The 20891-nt window shown below is 35.8% G+C and overlaps 3 protein-coding genes across 3 annotated transcripts; all 3 read left to right on the top strand.

The window, feature by feature from the left end:
• Window positions 1-5703: 5703 nt before the first annotated feature.
• On the top strand, window positions 5704-10756 carry LOC131594568 (chaperone protein ClpB3, chloroplastic-like). Its single transcript, XM_058866738.1, has 10 exons — window positions 5704-6067; window positions 6390-6608; window positions 6766-7003; window positions 7228-7423; window positions 7547-7601; window positions 7772-7922; window positions 8048-8356; window positions 8699-8964; window positions 9229-10155; window positions 10294-10756. The coding sequence occupies exons 1-10, from the start codon at window positions 5831-5833 to the stop codon at window positions 10621-10623; spliced, it is 2928 nt and encodes a 975-aa protein (XP_058722721.1). The 5' UTR covers window positions 5704-5830; the 3' UTR covers window positions 10624-10756.
• Window positions 10757-16865: 6109 nt separating this feature from the next.
• Window positions 16866-19548, top strand: LOC131598872 (uncharacterized). Its single transcript, XM_058871442.1, has 3 exons — window positions 16866-18418; window positions 18526-18925; window positions 19008-19548. The coding sequence occupies exons 1-3, from the start codon at window positions 17031-17033 to the stop codon at window positions 19398-19400; spliced, it is 2181 nt and encodes a 726-aa protein (XP_058727425.1). The 5' UTR covers window positions 16866-17030; the 3' UTR covers window positions 19401-19548.
• A 628-nt stretch (window positions 19549-20176) lies between these two features.
• Window positions 20177-20569, top strand: LOC131598870 (probable polygalacturonase). Its single transcript, XM_058871441.1, has one exon. The coding sequence runs from the start codon at window positions 20177-20179 to the stop codon at window positions 20567-20569; it is 393 nt and encodes a 130-aa protein (XP_058727424.1).
• Window positions 20570-20891: the final 322 nt, after the last annotated feature.

Here is a 20891-nt window from a genome sequence, read left to right as displayed (position 1 = left end):
GACCAAATGACTTCATATATCATATATTGATGATTCAAAACTTCAAAAGTCATGGTTGACCAAAATTCCCCAAAAGTCAATGGTGATCTTGTACAGTTGACTTTTTCAGACGAAATAAATGAGATATTGAACTTTGTCAGACAAGTGTTAGAAATGACTAAATTTCCAGACGAATACTGGAAATGATTAAATGGTCATACGAGTACTGAAATGATTAAATTTTAAGAAAGGAACGGGAAATGATTACTTGGTCAGATGAGTACTAGAAATAATTGAATAGCCCAACGAGTACTAGAAATGGTTAAATTGCCATACAGGAATTGGAAAAATGAAGATTACCAGACGGGTAATAGTTTAAAAAAAAAAAGATTACCAGACATGTATTGGTTTTTTTATGAAGATTATCAAACGGGTACTGTTTTTTTAAATAAAGATTACCAGACAGGTACTGGTTTTATTTAAAAATGAAGATTACTAGACAGGTACTGGTTTTATAAAAATGAAAATTACCAGACGGGAATTAAAAGGAAAAAAAAGAAGATTATTAGACAGGTACTGGAAAAAATGAAGATTACCAGAAGAGTACTGGAAACAACAAAGATTACCCAACGAGGACTGGAAAAAAAAGATTGACATAAGGGTATTGACTTTAAAGTGAAAATAATTAGATTTCCAGACGAGTACTGGTCTTGAACTGCCAAACTAGTACTAGACTCTGGAATGCTAGATGAGTACTGGGTTTTGAGATGCCAAACGAGCAATGGACTTTGAAATTAGGTTGGAAGATGAGTACTGGCTAGACATGTACTGAATTTTAAAATTCAAACTACCATATGGGAACTGAATTTGAAAAGGATAACTGCCATACAAGAATTGGATTTGCAAATTGGACTGCCAGACGGGAATTGGACTTATAATTTAAACTCCTAAATGTGAAGGGCACTTTAAAATTAACTTCAAGACGGGAATTGGAACTTAAAAATTTACCTGCTAGACGGGAACTGGATCCGAAAACAGCCAGACGGAAATTGGACTTTGAATGAAATATTAATTTTTTAGATGAGAACTAGACAAGAAAATAATTAAATTGAATAAATCATGCAGACGCGTAATAGACTTAAAACATAAATGATTTAATTGTTAGACGAGTACTAGAAAAAATTAAAACTGTCAGACGGGTAGTGACTTGAAAATGATTAACTTGCCAGACGAGAACTAGACCTTTGAAATTTAAATAAACTACCAGATGGGAATTGGGATTTAAAAATGATAAACCTCCAGACAGGATCTGGGTTTGAGAATGGTTAGATTTTCATACGGGAATTGGATTTGAAAATGATAAACTTCCTGTCGAGAATTGGACTTTGAAATCTAAGTGAATTCTAAATGAGTATCAGATTCTGAATAGGAAAAGGGTTTTGAACTTTTTCAGACAAGTATTGGTCTTTGCGGGTGCCAAGTGGTATTGGGCATTTTAAATGCCAATGAAAATTGGGCTTTGAAGTTGCCAATGAAAATTGGGCATTGAAGGATTTAAATGGTATAGTGCTGATGACAGTCGGTCTTCAGGAATGAGGGTGAACTCCACAAATGACTCGTGATATGCATGAGATTTTCTTTTATGCATGCAGTATATGATGATGCATGAAATGAAGAATGGTTAATGCATGCAATGTGTATATTTTGGGTTGTGCCATTGAAGGTTGGGCCTTTTGGTTGTAGATGTCTGATTTTTTTCTTGTGTTATAAGGCTTTCAGGCCTTTGACATATGTGTGATGCCATGATGCACGAGATGAGATGCACAGTTTGATGCTAGAGCAGTGAAAACATGGTTATGTAAGGGCAACGCCAATAATAACTAATGCATGATATATGTAAACATGATATATTAATCGTCTTCAGCGTAATGTAGCCTTTCACCTGCACCTGTTCTCTATAGAACCAACCCAGTGTTCCCTTGAAAACTTTTAAGTCATCTAGGTCAAGGCAGAGCCTCATATATTCCAATATATGATATTTGCAGAGCTCCCTTGATCTACCAAAGCTCTGTTTGATTTCCTAATCACTGTACCTCATAATGATAATTATAGGGCCGTCATTGTGGAGGTGGATATCTGCGGCATATTTTTTTGAAAAAGTGATCTCGACCTTTTGCATCTTGGTCTCGCCTCCCTAGGGAAAATCCTCTATATTTAATACTTGGAGAGCATATCTTTTTCACGTTGGGCTAGTCCCTCTACCCACAATAAATCCTCTTACAATAGTATTGAGCTTATGGCGTACGACCTTATCGCCATCTTCTTTGGATGGTTCCTTTCCCTTTTTGGGTATGGGCATTCCTATATCATCTCTCCCATGGGAATTGGAACCACTTGATCCCTAAGAGGATCCTTCTTTGACATGCTTATTAAGATATCCCTCCTAGATCATATGTTCGATCTACTTCATGAGCGAGTATCTATTTTTTGTGTGGTGTTCTTTGAATTTACAAAACTTATACCATCTGTAAGGCTCAAGTCTCATATCACCCTCTTTTGGATATGGAAGTGTAGGGATATCATGCAAATGGATAACCTCCCTTAAAATTTGTGCACGATGAGTTTTTAGGGGCGTTAAGCTCTCCACAACCTTTCCACCTTGCTTGAGTGTAGCTTTGTCCCTGATGGGCGAGGTGTAGTTTTTCTTCCACAAGTGTTGTGAGTCTTCGGCGCTAGGAACACTCTCTTTTATGTCTCATGCCTTATTCTCGGTGTTACTTTCCTCGCCTTATATGTAGCATTCCACTTTTGTGACCACCTTTGCTAACAAAGATGATGACCTTTGTGCGAGAGAATTTTTAAAGTGCCATACTATGAGGCTATTATGAAATGATTATATGAACATTTCTTGCTTCGGGTGGACGAAATTTATGGTGGGCTCGTTGAAACGGGAGAGGTATTCCCTTAGCGACTCTGATTTTCCTGAATGCTGATTGGAGACTTTAACGACATCATTCATCTGAGTGAACAAAAGGGAGGTAATTTTAATCATTATAGGGCAACAACTTTGTTTAATGTCATTGATAAATGAAATTTAGTTGAAGTAGACATGACTGGTGGCAAATTCACTTGGAATAAGCCTTGTACTGGTAATAGAATGGTCTATCGCAAGCTGGATAGGGCCCTAATTGACGTTGATTGGCGCATGGCTTTCCCCAATGCATATGTTGAGGTGTTATATAAATTTCATTCTGATCACAATCCCATTCTCTTTAGGTTTGACCTTCCCTTCCAAGACCACGGGTTGCATCCTTTTAGATTTGAGGCATCTTGGATCACTCACCCATAATACTCCAATATAGTCCAGACTTCTTTAGGGAAATCACCATATGACATTGTAACTTGTCTCCAAAATGTGCAACACGATTCTATCATTTTCAATAAGGAAACTTTTGTAACTTATTTCTTTCTGAGGCTCTTATCACATTTATTCCTAAGGAATATTTCCCCCTAAAATTTTAAAGAACTCACGTCCATTAGCTTGTGCAACACTATATGCAAGCTTATTACGAAGATTATGGTTAGTAGATCACTTCCTTATCTAAATCTGATAGTTGGATTTCATAATAGTTTTTTCCTGGTAAAGGGACAACCACAATTCATTCTGTGTATAAATCTAAAATGAAAAAAATTTGTCATCGTGTTTAAAATAGATCTTGAAAACCCTCTATGTTTATGCTTTGGGATGGGAAACATATACCAAATTTTGTTTCGACTAGAGGATTACGCATAGCGACCTCCTTTCACCCTATCTATTAGTTATTTGCATGGAATTCTTGTCATAGACAATCATCAGGGTAGTCGATGAAGGCCATTGAAAACCTCTTAGGTTATCTCGTAATGGACCCCCCCTCTATCACATTTATTTTTTGCTGATGATGTTCTTGTTTTTGTGAAGGTTTATAACTCTTAGGCAATGATCATTTATGATATCTTGAATAGTTTTACCATGTTTTCTAACCTTAAAGTGAATGTTGCTAAATCAAACATATTCTTCTCTGCTACCACGAAGAGGAGTAAAATGGATTTAATTGTCTCCAACATAGGTATCAAGAGAACTCTTACTCTAGCGAAGTATTTGGTTTTACCTATTTTTCGTGGTTGTCTTCGATGTAGGGACTTTGGGTTCCTAAAGGAGAAAATCAGCCAGAGGTTAGGATCTTAGCAACATGAATTATTAAACAAGGTTATTCATTTCACTTTGGTTAGCAAGTAGCTTGGGTACATCACCTAACTCGTGACTTTATTGATATGATGTCTAGGATTTTTGGTGGAAAGGTAATTGAAACTTTGGTGTGCATCTTATTGGTAGGAATAAATTCACTAAGCCCAACAATCTAGGTGGTATTGGGATCTGGAAAGCAAGAGAGACCAATACTTCTATGTTGGATGAGCAAGAAATTGGAATTAGTTACTTTGAATGCAATTATGAAAGTTTTCTTTGCTCTTGAAGATGGATTAGATCGAGGGATGATAACTCCTCTTTTTGTTTTTCCAATTGGTCTGGGGTAGGGAAAATACTATAACAGGTTCTCTATGTGAATATCTACGATCTAGAAATGCGAGTGATGGTCTTTACTTGGATGAGAATTGGAACTCTAATTTATTATATACTAATATTCTTTCGGTTGTTTATGACGGCTTGAAAGTGTTTCCCATTTGTTTGAATTCTCTGGTGTCTGGTCGATTAACTTGGAAAGGAAATTTAAATGATATTTATACTGCTCGGGATAGTTATAACTAGCTCAACAAACTTGAATTTAATAACTCTTGGAAGTGGGTGTGGCATATTCCCGCTCCTAGAAGGTGAAATTCTTTCTTTGGACGACTTTACTAAAGTCCCTTCCTACGTGATCAATGATGTGTCGTGGTATGCGCCAGACAAATCTATGTCCTAGATGCAATTAGGACGATGAGACGACTCTACACTGCTTGAGAGACTGTGAATTTTCTACTCGCTTTTGAAAATATATCGGCTTCTTGGATCCACTATTCTTCCATGAGAATAATTTATATGATTGAATTAGACATTACATCAGAAACTACCAAACCTACAAGTCAAACAACTAGAATAATCATCCCTCTAATCATACAAATCTACTAAAAATCTCTCCCAATCAAGAACAATCATGACATTAACAAAGGAGAAACAAACCAATCATCCACAAATGGTGAAGCCCAAATCTCCTAAAGATTTTATTTTGAAGAAACCTATTATTAATTCAAGCTTGCAGTGTGTTAGCGATGAGTAATATGTAGTGGTAGATTATCTAAGTAACAACAAAAAGCATGATTAAATTGATTGCTTTAAAATTGTATGAATATTATCGTCCCTCGTCTTTGTAATTAAAAATCGAGTTTTCCTCACTCAGTCTCCATCCCCAATTAAGTTAACTTTTCTACATTAAACTCGAGGCATGAGTAGTCAGATCGGGCCGAATTTGATTTTTTTTTTTTTTTGCCATGCCTAAAAAAACCATCCCAATCTAAATTTTAGATTTTGATTAAAACCTTAAAATATGATAGTAATGATTAAATAATTAACCAAATAATATAAACAAAATTTTATCAAAAAAACAAGAAAAAAAAAAAAGAAAAAATATCCATTGAAAAAAAGTGGCCACGTGTGTGAACCTAGTTAAGGTAGTATGGAAACCGAACATACCGAAAAACATGGTCACGTTTTCTAGAACTCTCCAAAAACTGTTTCATGCTTTCAAACTCTCACTCCTCACTATCTCTTCACACGAACAAACTCGCCGCATAATTTGATCGGAGTTTTCATTCTCCGATGATGGCATCAACGACGTCGTTTTCACATCTCATACTTCACCACTCTCTTCCAAATTTCCGTAACAGAAAAAACACTCAATTCTCTCCGTTTCAAGCTTCCCTTACCTCTCAATTGAAACCCACTTCCCTAAACGCACTTCCTTTGAAGAAAAGAGAAGCTTTTTCAAATGGGGTTGCGAGAATTAGAAGAAACCCTAAACTCTTCACTGTTCGCTGCGCAGATTCAACTGGAAAGGTATAAACTTTTATAACAATTTTCATAACATATAACTTGTGCACAAGTAGAAGCTCAATATATGAGGAAGTAAATATTCAAGCTTAGTTTAATGCTGGAAATTGCATTTGTTTGTAATTTGGGTCATTTGTGATGCTAATTGTCAGAGTCGTCTCAAATTTTCGGAGGCCATGTGTAGATTAGTTGCAGACTCTATTTAGTTATGGTTTAACTGACAAATTTCGGGGCCGTCTTGCCCGCTCTCGAAGATGACATTGCTTATTGTGTCTGGTTGGATTTTTAAAGTATAGTGGGTTGAATTGTTTTTTTGATGCGATGATAGGTTTCACAGCAAGAATTCACTGAAATGGCATGGCAAGCGATTGTGTCTTCGCCAGAAGTGGCGAAGCAGAACAAGCATCAGATTGTGGAGACTGAGCACTTGATGAAAGCTTTATTAGAGCAAAAGAACGGGCTTGCTCGTCGAATCTTTACCAAGGTTGGAGTTGATAACACTCGGCTTTTGGAAGCTACCGAAAAGCACATTCAGCGCCAGCCCAAGGTGATTGATTGACCGAGTCAAATATGCTTTGGTGCTTATGGTTATTTATATCCGTATTTTCTTTCAATTTCCTTTACAGGCATGTTTTTTATTAGTAGAAGTTGAGACCTAAATAGGAATTGTATTGAAGTTTACAATTCTTATTCAATTATGTTAGGTACTAGGGGACTCAGCCGGTTCAATGTTGGGGCGTGATTTGGAGGCATTGATTCAGAGAGCCAGGGATTTCAAGAAAGAATATGGGGACTCGTTTGTATCAGTTGAGCACTTGGTTCTTGGTTTTGCTCAAGATCGACGATTTGGGAAGATATTGTTTAGAGATTTTCAAATATCCCAACAATCTCTAAAAACTGCGATAGAGTCCGTAAGGGGACGCCAATCAGTTATTGATCAAGGTCATTTATTATTCGTCTTCTATTTATAGTTACTACTAGTAAAAAGACGTAACATGCCCGTTTGTGCGCTTTTTCAATGTTTCTATATAATCTCAATTTATTTAAATTTTAGTTTCAATAGTTATATCGTATGTTTTTATATTTAAATTTGGAAAAATTTGTGTTGGAGATGTACTTACTCTAAATATCGTATAGTACTTGAGCTCGACTTAAATTTGTTATAGATCCTGAAGGAAAGTATGAAGCCTTGGAAAAATACGGGAAAGATTTGACAGCAATGGCCAAAGCAGGAAAACTTGACCCTGTGATAGGAAGAGATGATGAAATACGGAGGTGCATTCAAATTCTCTCCAGGAGAACAAAGAACAACCCTGTGCTAATTGGTGAGCCTGGTGTTGGAAAGACTGCGATTTCTGAAGGGTAAGTTCGTAATTATTTTTAGCACGAGCAGGTTATATACTTGCTCGTATCTTATATGGATGCTTTTGTTAATTTTTTCACTAATATATTCTGCACATTGACCTAACTCTACGTTTCGTATAGTCTTGCTCAGAGAATTGTTCAAGGAGATGTCCCTCAAGCTTTGATGAATCGAAGGGTATGTATCCAACTAGGCTATTCTAATATTCTTGATAATACCGAAAATAGAAGAAACAGAGACAATAGCGGTGACAATTTACACTCTAAAATTTGTCTTGTTTTGTTCTCCTTCTTGAATTGTGTATCAGCCAGAGTTGATGCAAAATTGATATACTTTGATTTTTTCAGCTTATATCTCTTGATATGGGTGCACTTATTGCTGGAGCAAAATATCGGGGAGAATTTGAGGATAGGCTGAAAGCCGTTCTCAAAGAAGTTACAGAATCTGATGGTCAGACTATACTTTTCATCGATGAGATCCATACAGTTGTTGGCGCAGGTAATGAGCTTCAAAGTTTCCGACAGTTGATTTTATTACTATTGTAAACGTTGTTTGAAAGGCGATTTATAGTTAACATATGGATGTTGAATTTGAATGCAACTATAATCTATTATATGCTATAGGTGCTACAAATGGTGCTATGGATGCTGGTAATCTCTTAAAGCCTATGCTTGGTCGAGGGGAGCTACGATGTATTGGTGCAACAACATTAGATGAGTTTCGGAAGTATATTGAGAAGGATCCTGCACTAGAACGCCGTTTTCAGCAAGTTTATGTTGACCAACCTTCAGTTGAAAATACCATTTCAATACTAAGGGGGTTGCGGGAAAGATACGAGTTGCATCACGGAGTTCGCATTTCTGACACTGCTCTTGTAGATGCTGCGATTCTCTCAGATCGATACATAAGTGGGAGGTTTTTGCCAGACAAAGGTAGTAACTATTCTGACACCTCTGTAAAAAGGCGTGTCTGTGTCTGTGTCGGACGACACCTACACTTGTGATAATGTTCGATTTATTCATTTTTTCAAGTTATTACCAGTGTCGACGTATCAATGTCGGTGTCCGTTCTTCATAGATAAAAACTCTTATATTGAACAAAGATTGGGAAATTTCATTTTTTCTAGAAAATAATTACAATTATATTCTTAGGATAGGATGCATCCCGAGTTTAATAAGAATGTGGTTTGGATTTTCGGTTAGCACATTTTCTGACAGATTTAAGCATTGATAATGCTCATAAAATTCTAACTGCTAGATATTTATAAATTTCAGCTATTGATCTGGTCGACGAAGCAGCTGCTAAGCTGAAAATGGAAATCACTTCTAAGCCTACTGCGCTTGATGAGATTAATAGGTCAGTTTTGAAACTAGAGATGGAGAGGCTATCACTCATGAACGATACGGACAAGGCTTCTAAAGATAGGTTAAACCGTCTAGAGACAGAGCTCTCTCTCCTAAAAGTGAAACAGGATGAGCTGACTCAGCAATGGGAGCATGAAAAGTCTGTAATGACCCGTCTTCAGTCAATCAAAGAAGAGGTGCGTGTAATCAGATTTTTATCGCTTTTGCTAAAAGTTCTCTTATTTTGTTATTTAAACATGATCTATGAAGCACGAACACCACACAACACCGACATTAATATGTCGACACCGGTAATAAATTAAACCTAATCACAAGTGTCAGTGTCAGTTTCGGACACAGACACATTTTTTCAGAGGTATCGGTGATACAGAGAACATGATTTTTGTTTATTGAAACTTGAATATCTTATTCTGATCATTTCCATGTATTGATGTATGCAGATAGATAGGGTAAACCTTGAGATCATACAGGCTGAGCGGGAGTACGACCTTAATCGTGCTGCTGAACTGAAGTATGGCAGTCTAAATGCTTTGCAACGACAACTCGAGAGTGCAGAGAAGGAGTTACATGATTATATGAGCTCTGGTAAGTCTATGTTGAGAGAGGAAGTTACCGGGAATGATATCGGTGAAATTGTGAGCAAGTGGACTGGTATTCCAATTTCTAAACTTCAACAATCAGATAGGGAGAAGTTGTTATATTTAGAGGACGAACTCCATAAACGTGTTGTAGGTCAAGATCCTGCTGTCAAGGCGGTATCCGAAGCAATCCAACGTTCAAGAGCAGGTCTTTCGGATCCCCATCGTCCGATTGCCAGCTTTATGTTCATGGGCCCCACGGGTGTAGGAAAGACTGAGCTAGCCAAGGCCCTTGCTTCCTACATGTTCAATACAGAAGAAGCGCTCGTGCGAATTGATATGAGTGAGTACATGGAAAAACACACGGTTTCGAGATTGATCGGTGCTCCTCCTGGATACGTTGGGTACGAAGAGGGAGGGCAACTAACAGAGACAGTTCGTCGAAGACCATATGCAGTTATTTTGTTCGATGAAATTGAAAAGGCACACTCAGATGTTTTCAATGTTTTCCTTCAAATTTTGGATGACGGAAGAGTAACCGATTCACAAGGCCGCACAGTAAGTTTTACCAACACTGTCATCATCATGACCTCAAATGTTGGATCACAGTACATTCTCAACACAGACGATGACACTGCACCAAAAGATTTAGCCTATGAAATCATAAAGCAGCGAGTAATGGATGCTGCGAGATCAATTTTTCGCCCCGAGTTCATGAATAGAGTTGATGAGTATATTGTTTTCCGGCCTCTTGACCGCGACCAAATAAGTAGCATCGTCAGGCTACAGGTAATTTTGTCCTCACTAATAGATAGTACATTCTAATATATATTTCATCGTAGTCCTCGATTTTTTAGTTCCTATAGTATATGCAGAAAACTTGCTTGTTACATGCTAAGAGTCGCTTATTTATTTTCATTATTGCAGTTGGAGCGCGTGCAGAAGAGAGTTGCAGACCGAAAGATGAAAATCCAAGTAACAGAAGCTGCTATTCAACTTCTCGCAAGTTTAGGGTATGATCCGAACTACGGTGCTAGGCCGGTGAAGCGAGTGATTCAACAAAATGTGGAGAATGAACTTGCAAAGGGTATTCTTAGAGGAGAATTCAAGGAAGAGGACACAATTTTAGTAGACACAGAAGTCACAGTGCTTGCCAATGGTCAACTTCCTCAGCAAAAGCTGGTTTTTAGGAGGGTTGAAGCTGATTCAGAATCTAGTGCTAAAAACAGCAGGGAAAGCTTTCCTCAAACTCTATGAAGGCAATTTTAATGTTTTTCTTTATATCTTCACATGCAAAGTTTACTCAAATTTTGTGTATAGCTTGCATATAGTTTACAATTATTCATATATTACTTTTTATTGGTTAATACAAATTATCATACTTGAGAAAGTATAGGTTCAAGGTACAATATCTTTAATTTCATGGAAACTGTATGTGAAGTGACATGTATTTTACCACATGTTAGAAATTTTGATATTTGGGGTAAAGTTATGGTTACTACAAAGATATGAAAAAAATTAAGTAATGTTTGATTTTGTCAATGGTGATCAATTTGATTCACATATTATCTTCTATGGATAATGTCAGATCATGTAATACTATGTCTGTATGTGTATCTAAATGGTCAAACCCAAATATTATCTAAGGTAGTTCACTAAGAAATTACATTTTTCAAAGAGCAAACATGTCTAATGATGGAGGGCCAAACCCATTGAAGATAAGAGGTGAGATAACACAACATGGCAAACTACTACTAAGATCATCTTGGAAAACTAACAAACTTATAAATCAAACTAGAAGAACACGATTCAATCTCCTGTAACTGCGATGAGAGGGGGTTGAAATAACTTGATGTCATTAGCTATCTTGAAAACAAAGTCGTGTTTATTCATGGATGATTTAGCACAACGACGCTATCTTGAAAACAAAGTCGTGTTTATTCATGGATGATTTAGCACAACGACGCGATCTCCATTAGCGGCGTGATTAAGTAGAGGCACGACACAATCTATTGTTTTTAGAGATTTCAAAATTTTAAAAGTCTAGGGCCTATTTTGACATTAAGGAGCAAGGAAAACAAAAGTTAGCATTAAAGAATCATCCATAGTCGTTGTAAGTTTTAATTTCTACTTTCTACTTGTAAAATCCATGAAACCTTTAAGGGTTCTCTTAGATTTAAGTTTTTCATAGATGATTTACACCTTACAATATGCATAATGGAATCTTTCTTGATTGTCTCTGTAATGAACTTCTAAAGTTAGATAATTTTATTCGTGTGCAATATTTTCTATGTCTATGGAATTGAGAGAATTGATTTAGATTTCAATGAGATCCAACTCGAGATTTGTTTGCCTGCTTAATAAAAGTATTTGACTCTTATAATTGCTCGAATATTGACACGAATAGTCTCGCCAATTAGTCTAGTTTATGCATTATAAAACTTTCGTTTGATACTATTATATGTTCTCCTAACATCTCAGGGGTTCAGACTAAGTTGGTACCTTGGCCATCGATTTGTTGGGTAACTATATTTTGTAAAATAGACTTATTATTTATGTGTTATAAAACATTCTCAACTTACGATTATATTCCTCAAAATTTTAGGGGGACCACTTCAGACGAAGCGGGTTACTTTGCAATTAATTTGTTGAGTAACTATGTTTTGTAATATAATCATAATTAAAATAAAGTCATTATTGGGTTAGTTATGAGTTTCTCACAAGTAGGGGTAGATGATTCTAAAAGGGTACTTAATCGATTTTATAATCATATTTGTTAAACACTATTTTAGTTTGTTAGTTTCATAACTAGGCACAAATCAATAAACCTCTCTCTGCACACCCCATCACGAGAACAAATTCCATGTTAAAATCACAAGTACATTCACCTTTTTCTTGTACGGAGTTAATACAATTTTTGTAGATACGATAACTTACTTATTATTTTCTGATTTTTTTTTTGCACAACTTCTACAACACGTGTTTTACATCCAATACTAATCATCAAGGAAATTAATTTAGGTTATTGAGGGTTTCAACAAAGGTAAAGATAGTAGCGAAGAAAAAATGAAAGACATGATGGGAAATCAATCATTCATAGAATCTACTACCAATGAAAAGACATGTAGTATGCATCCATAAATGATATAAACTTGTATCATGCAAAATTTACCGCTAACTTATTGATGTTAGGCAAAAGATATGAACCGTTTGGACATGTCTTGTCGAGGTTAGTGTAATCGATGCACTTGCGTCATTTGCTATATGCTTTATTCACAACACTATGTTGGACAATCAATTTATGGTGGACTTCAATGACCTTCTTCGGGACTTCATTAAGCTTATGGCGACCTTTGAAGAAGTGAGAGAATGGACATTCAATTTCTGGTGGTTCTTTCCAAAAAAATAATTTATAATTGCATCTTGAGGAGACCATTCGCAGTAACCCTTGACGCAATCGTTTCAACCGTCTAATAGAAGACGAAATATCATAACATTCATGATGAATTAGTGATTATCTACGCAATCTTACATGAAAATGTCATTTCCATAAATCCTTATAGAGAACCCTAGATACAATTTCCTTATAGCGGAGCGAGATAGTAAAATATGTCATTTCTTGTGAACAACAACCCGTAGACGTCAACGCCACAGACTTCAATGCACATATAAAGGAAGCCACGTTTGAGGATGAACACGACTTGGAGAGACCTCTTCATGGATAGGCTAAATTGAAAATCCCAAGGACGGTCTCTGACAACAATTTATATCCATTAAACTCGATAACAAATTGATACGAACAACATAGATTGGAGCTAATATTTCCAATTTCATGGAAGAGGAGCCGATCAAATGTCTCAAGGCTAATGGTGGCTTGTTCTATGTTTCCACTAAAGAAATCTCTAAAATTAATTTAAATGTTCCCTATTTCCTGTTAAACATTGACCCTTCGTCAACTATGTCTCCTAGAGAAGACGACATCATTCATTAAAGAAGGATGAAGCAACCAAGAGCACTGTCAATGGACTTATCTAGGATAATTTCATTTTAAGGCCGAAGTATATGGAATGGTTGTCCAATATAGTTTTACCAATAAAGCATTTAGAGAATGTCGCGCGTGCATCGATTATACTAAACTCAACAAGGCATGTCTAAAATATTCATAATCTTTGCCCAACATCAATAAGTTAAGGTAAATTATGCATGATACAAGTTGCTATCATTTATGGGTTCATACTTCAACTATAACTAGATTCCAATGCATGAGAAAGATAGAGACAAGATTGCCTTCATGATATATCACACTAATTATATGTACAATGTGATTTTATTTGGTTTAAAAAATGCAGGTGCAACTTACTAGAAGATGATGAATAAGTTCTTCGAAGAAAAAATTGATGACATGTTGGAAGTATATATGGATCACATGATAGTCAAACAAATGAAGTAAAGTTGCACAAAAGCTACCTCACCAGTGATTTTAATCATGGACGATAATATAACATGGGGCTTAATCCGAAGAAGTGCATATTTGTGGTCAAGGCAGACAAATTCCGATGATTTTACTTGATAGAAATAGGAATTGAATCCAATTCAGACAAGTTCAATGCGATAATCAAGACACAGACCTCGACCACAAAGGGAAAGGACAATGAAATAAAATGTGATGTTCACCTCTTTCAACAAATTTATCTCACGATCCGCCAAACACGCGCTTACGCATGGATTTATTATATATGCTTCGCTCCAGAAAGATGCATGGCTAATTTCATTATCACTACCTAAGTTGATGATGACATTTTTGGGTTTTCTAGGTTAGCAATAATTCAGAAAGCTAATGGAAGTTAAAGAAAGAAAAGGGAAAGAAACAAGTACCTAAAATATCCTTGCAAGTTCGAAATAACGGATAACAACGCAATGAAGGAAACAAAGTTGAAGCCCATAAAGTTGCAACAATAATCTTGCAAATTCTGAAGAGCGAAGAACAAGGCGATGAAGAATAAGTAATGTGAAGCCCAAAAAAATTGCAACCGCAACTGTTAGAATCACAAAGAGAGAAATGTAATTGGTATCATTTAAGGAAAAAGAAATCGAAAGAAGAAACCAACCACAATATCTCTGTTTATAGACATAAAGGGCGCCAAGATCAATGGTAGAAAAGAGAAGTAAAATCAAAAGCCCAACCATTAGTCAGGATGAGGCCTCGTTCTTGTGATGACACTCAATTGCAATCAAGTGTCCTAAGTGTGTCGTCCTCTTACTCTAGGTGTATGAGAACACGTGGCGGCCTTACCCAAAGCAACATTTCAATGACATGATGGATATTAAATGCATGTGTTCCCGATGCCTCTAATCCCACTAAACATCACTATGAAGTCTTCTATTCTTCCCGAGGACTTCCTTTGAACGATCCTATCTCCTCAACGTAATTGATGTTTGGAACAGTTTCACAAAACTCCATCATTTGCATTCCTCACTCCATTAATGGTAGCAACTACTTAGGTGCAACTATTTCGCGTGGAAAGAGGCCCGATATGAATGACCTAATTAAAAGGCATAATCCAACCAAAGCACCTACCATATGAAAAATATGCGTACATTTGCTCTAAGACATTGCATAAAAGTAGAACTCACATTCTCATTTCCACAGTTGATCTACATCTAACGATCGCTCGCAATCCACATAAGACGGGAACAGTTCTAACTGCTTCCTCTATATAAGTGTGATCATAAGTCATGCCCATGTAGTAGTCTTGGTCACACTTGCATAATCATATCTCTTTCAAACTCTAACTTAAGTGTTTAAGTGTTAATCTTGCATGTACCTCTCTCTAACCACCATAAACTTATACTACCTTATTGAAAGACCTTTTATGATGACCATCTTCAACCTACCATCATTTTCTATTCCGTACAAAATATATCATATCATGTAATACATTTTGACCACCAAATGTGCCTTAGGCTAAATTTAGATATTTTTAAATGAATGAAGTAGAATGAAAATGAGTTGAATGGAATGGAAGAGAGTGGACTATACGTTTCATTCCATTGCTTGGGTATTTTATGACATAACAAAGTTGTAGTGTTATATTTGCAAAAGGCCTTGTCTGGGGCGATGTCTAGGGACCGTTCTAGGAAAAGGCGACAACATAAGGTCGCCTGAAGGGGGGGGGGGGGGGTATCGCCTCGCCCTTAAGTCTTTCTCGTCCATGGATGAAAAAATGTGGGGTAAGACATGTCTTGGATAAAGAGAAAGTCACGGTCGTTAATGACTCACACCTCCCTCTGAAATAGGGATTCAACTGTCCACCATTTGACTAAGTAGGCAGTGACCTTTTCCGAGGAAATTGTAGGTGTTGTGAACTCCTATAAATACATTATCCCTAAAGGAAAAAGACAAACTCTAAGTCATACACACTCTTCACTACTCAAAGAGCATTACGCTCCCCGTAACCCTAACACACTATCAACCTTACCGCCCCTGCAACTTAGCAACGTCGACCACTAACATAGACTCTCACCTCACGTAAACTGGTCCTTTAAACAACCTTAAAAACCACCACACATGACTTCTCGCCGTGGTAAGCAAGCCCTTACTACCTAACACATGTTATATACCTACAAAAATCTTTGGGTCTTCATGCCCTTTGTAAGGAGAACATACACACCATGTACTTCTTAACAAGTACAAAAGTCATGTTCTCATTCCGTCCAAATTAGAGGATAAGAAAGTAATAATAATTAAGTGATGAAATGAGATGTAATGCATTTCATCATGTTAGATACCATTCCATTTTTTCTATATGTGCAAATGATAAAATATAAATATATTTCATTAATCCAAATATAATAGCTTTAATGTTTAGAAATCATATAAATGCTTTAATGTTTAGAAATCATATAAATCAGAATTATTTTTATTTTCTTTAACCAACCTACCTCCTTAGGTATCGATGGATGAACTTATCATATTTCATAAGAGTTAAATCCTAAAACAAACTAAAAACTCAAGCTATATTTTGTAGATTATAAATAAATTTAGCCAACTTCCTACATAATAAAAAAATAGTTAAATTCTCCTAACATTTTTATTTTAATAAAAAAACATAGATATTTACAAAATGATCCTACACAACTAAATTAAAAATAATACTAGTACATTTATCAAATATAATAATCACGTCCTCAATCAGTGTGAAGAGCTCTTGGAAGTTGGAACTATCAAAGCCTAGAACTCTAGATCAAATGATGATTGAAAAACTTTTGTACTTAATGCATTTATTATAAGAATAATAAAATAAAAAATAAATAGTACAAGCAATTAAAAAAAGGAAAATATTACTCTTAAAATTATTTTTGTGACCTTTCCACTACTAATTTATATTTGAATTTGTAAAACATTACGTTGTTCAAAAAAAATGAAAAAATGAAATATTTGGAGGGAAATAAAAAAACTATATAACCGTTCTCTTCTTCTTCAATCGTACGATCTTAATCGGAAACTCGTTGAATCGCTGCGAGTTTACGATCAAACTAAACCGGGTTCATCGGTTCGGTTTTTTTACCCGGTAGCAGAAACGTTTTTCTTTTTTAGTTTAAATAGAAACCCTAACCCTAATCACTCCATTGTTCTTCTCTCTCTTTCTCTGCCCTAAACAATCATGAGTTCCAAAGCTTCTACTGGTTCCTTCTCTGGAAATGGAAATGCTAGTGTGGATTCTGAGATAGAAATACCCAAGGATGTTGCTGATAAAGTTTGGGAGTATGGTGTTTCAGTAGACGGAGAAGATGCAATCCAGTGCAAGTTTTGTGATGATATTGTAACCGGTGGACTTTACCGGTTTATTCGTCACTTGGCTGGATCGGAACACGGCGGTGAAGCTTGTGAGTATGGTTGTTATGGTGATGATGATGATGATGATGAGGAGGAGGAGGGGTGTGCATGTGTAGGAGTTGGTGAAAAAAGAAAAGGCGGTGAAGCGGTTGATAATGCTGGGAGTTCTGAAGGTGTTTGCAAGAAGATGAGAGATAGGGTTGAAGCCAAGAGTAAGGGGGTTTTGAGAGAGGAAGCGTGTGAAGCGATTGCGAGGTTTTTCTATGATTGTGCAATACCGCTTGAAATGGTAGAGAGTAAGGAGTTTATTGAAATGTGTGATGCGGTTTCAGGATATGGCGTTGGGTTTGAGCCACCGTCTTGCGATGAGATCGGCGGGAAGTATTTGAGGAAAGCGGTTAAGTTGACGAATGATATTTTGGAAGAACATAGAGCTGTGTGGAAGGTAAGAGGGTGTAGCATAATGGTTGATGCATGGACTGATAAGAAGAAGAGGAGTATACTAAACTTGTTGGTGAATAGTATAAAGGGAACGGTATTTTTGAAGACTATTGATGCTTCTGATATGTTGGAGTCGTCTGAGAAGCTCTTTAAGATGATGGATGACATTGTTGAAGAGGTTGGGGAAGAGAATGTTGTTCAAATTGTGACGGACTATACACCGTACTATAAAGCGGCTGGTGAGATGTTGATGGAGAAAAGGTCTAGGTTGTATTGGACACCTTGTGTAACACATTGCATTGAGATGATATTGGAAGATTACGAGAAGAAGGTACCTGTGTACGATGAGACAATTAGAAAGGGTAAAAGGATTACGACTTTTATTTATTCGAGAGCTTCTGTTGTTTCGCTATTGCATAACTTCACAGAAGGAGTAGATTTGGTGAAACAAGCCATTACTCGTTGTGCCACGTCTTACTTAACTTTAGCCTCTCTTCTTGAGAACAAGGGAGCTTTGAGACGAATGTTCACATCTAAGGAGTGGAAGTCGAGCCAGTTTGCGAAAACAATTGCAGGGAGATCTGCGGAGGATGTGGTTTTGGACAAAGAGTTTTGGAAAAACGTTACGATTTGTTTAAAAGGTGCAAATCCTCTTATTGACGTGCTTCGTTTGGTCAATTCAATCGGGAAACCAGCCACCGGTTTTATTTATGAGGCTATGAAGCAAGCTAAATTGGAGATACTGAAGAATCTCTCTAAAGGTTGCGTAGAAAGGTAAATATGTTTGATTATGAACTTAAGTTTTTATAATTGAACTTCTATTTTGGTGTCTTTGATTTGAATTGTGAAAAGTAATTCTATTTTTTCATTTTATTTTATAGTCTTATGCCTCTATGGGAAATCATTGATGAAAGATGGGACAAACAACTCCACAACCCTTTGTATGCAGCAGGCTATTTTCTCAACCAACAATTTCACTATAGTTATGGTTTTAGAGAAGATAATCTGATGATTGAAAGTGGTCTACATCATTGTATAACAAGGATGGTGACTGATCCTGAAGAAAGGGCTAAGATTGAAACTCAACTTGATGATTTCGATAAACGGGCAAACCTTTTGGGTCGCCCAACAGCCGTAATGACAGCTCGTGATGAGGTTCCATCAGTTTGGTGGGACGCTTTTGGAGGTGAACTACCAGAACTCCAAAAACTTGCGTGTCGTGTATTAAGCTTGACATGCAGTTCTCATGGGGGTGAGCGTGATCGAAAGGCCTTTGAGATGGTAAGATGAAAAAATATATATTAAATGTGAATTGTAAACTGCCTACCACTTGCTTCTCTTATTTGTGTTTGTATTTGTTTAGGTACATGCCAAGAAAAGAAACCTTTTGAGACAAAAGAACCATAATGATGTTGTTTTTGTCACGGCTAATTCTAAATTGGCTGAAAAGAAGCAAGCTAAAGGAGTTAAACTAAATCTGGATGATATTGGAGACATCGAAGGTTTAGATGTAGACGACTTGGATTTTGATACTTCATACCAGAAGTCTCTAGATGATATGATATCTGATTTGGATGATGAATTTTCTAATGGAGATGAACTTGGAGATGAAGATGGTGACGGAGTTTTTAAGTCTTTCTCTGATTTGATTGATGATTTGCATAATCGACATGTTATTGAGGATGAGGATGAAGATGAAGATGAAGATGGAGATGAGGACGAGGACGATCAAATGGAAGATTATGATTTAAGTTGAAAGATTTTCTAGATTAAATACCTAGAGTTTAACTACTTACAATTGGTATGTTTATGTCTTGGCACTTGTTAGAAGCTTAATACTATAGTTTTAGGTTTTAATTTGTGACTTATGAATTGTGCGTGACATTCTCGTGGGTTTTGATTTAAGTTTAATTACGTGTTTGTAGTGAACTTCTTATTTATGTTATTTTACTAGTAACAAACCCGTGCGTTCGCACGGGTTCTAGTACGGGACGCGCATTTGTTTTAGATGTATATTTTTAATAGAAAAATGTCTGACATCTCTGAAAAAATAATAATTAAATGTATAGAAAAATATCTAGTACCCGTGAAAAATTATAATTGAATATATAAAAAAATATCTGGTACCTGTGAAAAAATAACTATTGAATGTAAAGAAAAATGTCTGGTACCGGTGAAAAAATAACAATTGAATGTAAAGAAAAATGTCTGGTACCTGTGAAAAAAAATGATAATTGAATGTATAGAAAAATGTATGGTACCCGTGAAAAAATAATAATTAAATGTATAGAAAAATGTCCGGTACCCTTGAAAAAAAATAATTGAATGTATAAAAAAATATTTAATTTGGTATTATAAAAAAATAAAAATTATCATAGTAAAATACTATTTTCAACAACGAAATCATTATTTTTAAATATATATAATTATAAGTAAACAAATTATTATTTCATATTCTCTTCATGATAATAATAATAATTTTTTGTTAGAAGTCTCATTTTTTTTTATCAACAAATTAAACTAAATATAGACATGCATACAATGAAATGGTCATTTTGGATAACAGGTAACTATGGCTCACATGCTGATAAAAACTATGACCACAATACTTTATCTGAGATAAAAAACATCAACTACAGAGACATGGTAGCTAAAGATGTTGCCATGGCTACTAATTTGGAAGGAATTTCTAATGACCCTTTTACTGGAATATGCATTTCCAACGTGACGATTAGTATTGCAGCTAAGGCTAAGAAACAACCATGGACATGTAGTGATATTCGAGGGATCACAAGTGGTGTTAATCCTAAGCCTTCTGGTTTGTTACCTGATCAAGGGACAGAGAAAATTACAGATTGTCATTTTTCCTCCGATTATCTACCTATTAATACGTTGGAGCTTAAGAAATGCAGCTACAACATCTAATCTATATGTTGTGTTTATTTACCTAAATTAAGAACATGTATTATTTATCTATTTATTTACTTTTTAAGTATTTTATCATGTTGTGTACAAATCATTGCTCAAGTTGAGGATTAAAAATTATGATTATGATTAATTCTTAAAATGAAAAAAAAAAACACATTACAACAATCTTCTCAGTATTTCCAATATGTTACATAATTTTGTAGAAAGCTACAACCTTTTGAATACTAACAGAACTCATCAATTAGCCATCAAATACTTTGCTAATCATATGCAAAGAGTAAATACAAATACAAAAATCTCAGTGATTTGGTGGATCAGG

This window comes from Vicia villosa, linkage group LG4 (genome assembly GCF_029867415.1).
Source record: "Vicia villosa cultivar HV-30 ecotype Madison, WI linkage group LG4, Vvil1.0, whole genome shotgun sequence".
NCBI classification, from domain to species: Eukaryota; Viridiplantae; Streptophyta; class Magnoliopsida; order Fabales; family Fabaceae; genus Vicia; species Vicia villosa.
This window is presented reverse-complemented; position numbering and strand designations above follow the sequence as displayed.